Source organism: Octopus bimaculoides, chromosome 7, assembly GCF_001194135.2.
Source record: "Octopus bimaculoides isolate UCB-OBI-ISO-001 chromosome 7, ASM119413v2, whole genome shotgun sequence".
NCBI classification, from domain to species: Eukaryota; Metazoa; Mollusca; class Cephalopoda; order Octopoda; family Octopodidae; genus Octopus; species Octopus bimaculoides.
In genome coordinates this window covers 12,187,828-12,191,047 of record NC_068987.1, presented here as the reverse complement: position 1 = coordinate 12,191,047, position 3,220 = coordinate 12,187,828, and the positions used below count along the sequence as shown (strand labels likewise).

The 3,220-nt window shown below is 38.3% G+C and overlaps 1 protein-coding gene across 1 annotated transcript in view; it reads right to left on the bottom strand.

Annotated features, from left to right (window-relative positions):
* Nucleotides 1–3,220, bottom strand: part of LOC106869753 (protein FAM221A) — a 20,159-nt gene that overhangs the window by 12,699 nt on the left and 4,240 nt on the right. The window contains exon 2 of the mRNA XM_014915619.2: nucleotides 2,151–2,229. Within this exon, the coding sequence (XP_014771105.1) occupies nucleotides 2,151–2,229 (79 nt within the window). The remainder of the gene's footprint in view (nucleotides 1–2,150; nucleotides 2,230–3,220) is intronic.

The window sequence follows — 3,220 nt, the reverse complement described above, 5'->3', positions numbered from 1 at the left end:
AAGACTGGTGAACCAGATGGCTACACCATGCTCCAATCTGATTTGGCAGAGTTTCTACAGCTGAATGCCTTTCCTAACGCCAACCACTCAGAGACTGCAGTGGGTACTTTTATGTGCCACCGGCATGAAGACTAGTCAGGCGGTACTGGGAACGGCCACGCTCAAAATGGTGTTTTTTACGTGCCACCTGCACAAGAGCCAGTCCAGCGATATATATATATATATATACATACATGGAAACATGTTACATACATGTGTGCAGTGTTGATGGGCCAATTGCAATATGCATGCATGTGTATGTATGTTTACATTTGTTTTAATTCAATTACCAATCCATTTATCATCTATTAGCATGCATGAACCATTTAGCATTCAGATTTCTCTGTCAGTTGTAATGCTTATTTATTTACAATGTTTTAAATTACTCATGCATTATCTCATAGCTTTGAGATTTCAATGACATGATTCTTTAATTGTAGAATGACATTGAAGAATAGGTGTGAGAGGCTGGAATTGCCGTTCATGTTTCTGTGACTTTTCTTTTTTCTAGGTAGAGGTATTGGCCCTTCGTAAATCCATTTTTACCTCTTAGAAAAGATAATCTGTATTAGTCTGGCCTCTACTCTTTGACCTGTCCAGCTTGGGTGGACCTACCAGGAGCTTGTACTCCACTGGAATAGGTCACAGGTCATTGAAACACACAAGTGATAACATCACTGTACCTCTATACCTCTGAAGTTTAATTCCTGCCAAATCTAATAAAATTTAAACATATCAAGGACTGGCTGTGATTTAATTGAGTCTCCTTCTCCAATGCCGGCCTTGTGTCTAAATTAGAAATCATTATTCCACAATCATAGGCGTCTCATTATTCCAAAGTAAAAACGATCAATTCTTTTGGTTAAGAGGATAAGATATAATTGGTTGAAAATCTTAATAATCGACCTAGGTAAGATGAGTAAGATGGAGCGATAAAGCGTCCCTAAATATCTTATTAAACGGCGTTTTGATGATCGAAAAGCTAAGTTGACTGATTAAGGAGCAAACGAGATAATAAAAAGCCCATACTTTTAATTAAACCTCTGCATATATATAGTTTTAACAGCTTTCTACTTCAAGGGAAACAACTCTGTTAAAAGGGGGGAATAACTCAGAATAAAATGTTAAAATTTAAGTGAAGTTTAGATAAGTGGTCCCCAAACTTTTTCGAGATGCCCCGCCCCTTTGGCACTCGAACCACATTTCTAGCACCCCTCGCCGCCGCCGCCGCCGCCACCACCACCACCACCATGCGAGCATGGAAAAATGGACATTAAATCTTTTCTTTCCATGTTTCTGATGAAATACCCAGCTTTTGTTTCATCTAATTTTGAAAATAATAAAGAGTTTAGTAAAATAACTTAGGCATCATTTATCTGGCATTTGGAACTTAAATTGAAATGGAAGGTTTTAGTTTAGATCTCTTTGAAATAGGAAGTTTGTAGCCCTAGAACCAAGGATAGTTTTGAGCAGGTTGATATCAAAAAGGTTAAAATGACGATGATGAATCAAATATCATCATCATCATCATCATCATCATTTAACGACCGCTTCCCATGCTGGCATGGGTTGGACGGTTTGACAGGAGCTGGCTAGACAGAAGACTGCACCAGGCTTCAGTGTCTGTTTTGACAGGGTTTTTATGGCTGGATGCCCTTCCAGACACCAGAACACATTAGAAAATTTTCCAGAGTTACCTTCAGTATGAAGAATACATAGTTAGGTGCATATTGGGGGTCAAAAGGATTTATAGTAAATTGTAATTGACTCCCTCACCTGCAATCAGATTTGAAACCACATACTCTTGGATACTCAAAACCCAATATGAATTAAATATAAATTCTTTTCTACTCTATGCACAAGGCCCATAATTTTTGGGGAGGGGGCCAGTCAATTAGATGAAACCCAGTATGCAACCAGTATTTAATTTATTGACCCCGAGAAGATGAAAGGCAAAGTCGACCTCAGCGGAATTTGAACCCAGAACGTAAAGACAGACGAAATAGCGCTAAGCACTTTGCCCAGCATGCTAACGATTCTGGCAGCTTGCTGCCATGAATTAAATATAAGTTAATGAAAATAAAGAAATAAATAAAACTGTTATTACATACCAGAGGCAGCACATTCTGTTTATACTTTTCATATTCCTCCGGGGTCAATAGCTTACCATAGTCATCCTCACCTACAACACTGGAGAAATAATTGAAATGAATGTAATAACTGTGTAATAACTAACATTCGAAAACAATCACTCATAACAACCAATATCTGAAACTGAAGAGCTGAAGGAATCTACGCGTGGGTAATTCTGAGATCACTTCAGTGTGGTGATAATTAAAAACCCCTTCGGTCATGAATGACCATGGGATTACACCAAGAATGTTCCCCTCTGAGGCACAAGTCTGGGCAAGGCTAATTATGGAAGATTAGTAGTCACCCATGTAGTAGTCACCAGTCTCCCCTCTCCACACTACTGGTCTTACATAAGGTGGCGAGCTGGCAGAAACGTTAGCACGCCAGGCGAAATGCTTAGCTGTATCTTGTCTTTACATTCTGAGTTCAAATTCCAGCATGAGAATGGCTGACAGCCATTGTCTTTAATATCTAGGATAAGATAATTTGTCAGTAGTCGTACGCCTTTAAGAGTTGTCAACCACCATATATCTATGTATGTATGTATGTATGTATGTATGTAGGTAGGTAGGTAGGTAGGTAGGTAGGAATGTATGTGTATGTATGTATGTATGTATCATCATCGTTTAACGTCCGCTTTCCATGCTAGCATGGGTTGGACGATTTGACTGAGGACTGGTGAAACCAGATGGCTACCCCATGCTCCAATCTGATTTGGCAGAGTTTCTACAGCTGGATGCCCTTCCTAACGCCAACCACTCAGAGAGTGTAGTGGGTGCTTATTACATGCCACAGACATGGGAGCCAGTCATGTATGTATCTATGTATGCAGGTATGTATGTGTGTTTTGTTTTATGGATGTATTCTCATGCATATAGATGTATGTCTAGACATGCTCATATATGCTTAAATGATAAACATCTGTAAAGTTTTACAAATTTTTACAGTTTTAGTGATAGACACAAAGACACACACACATATATATATACATACATACATACATATATATATATATATATATATATATATATATATATATATATATATA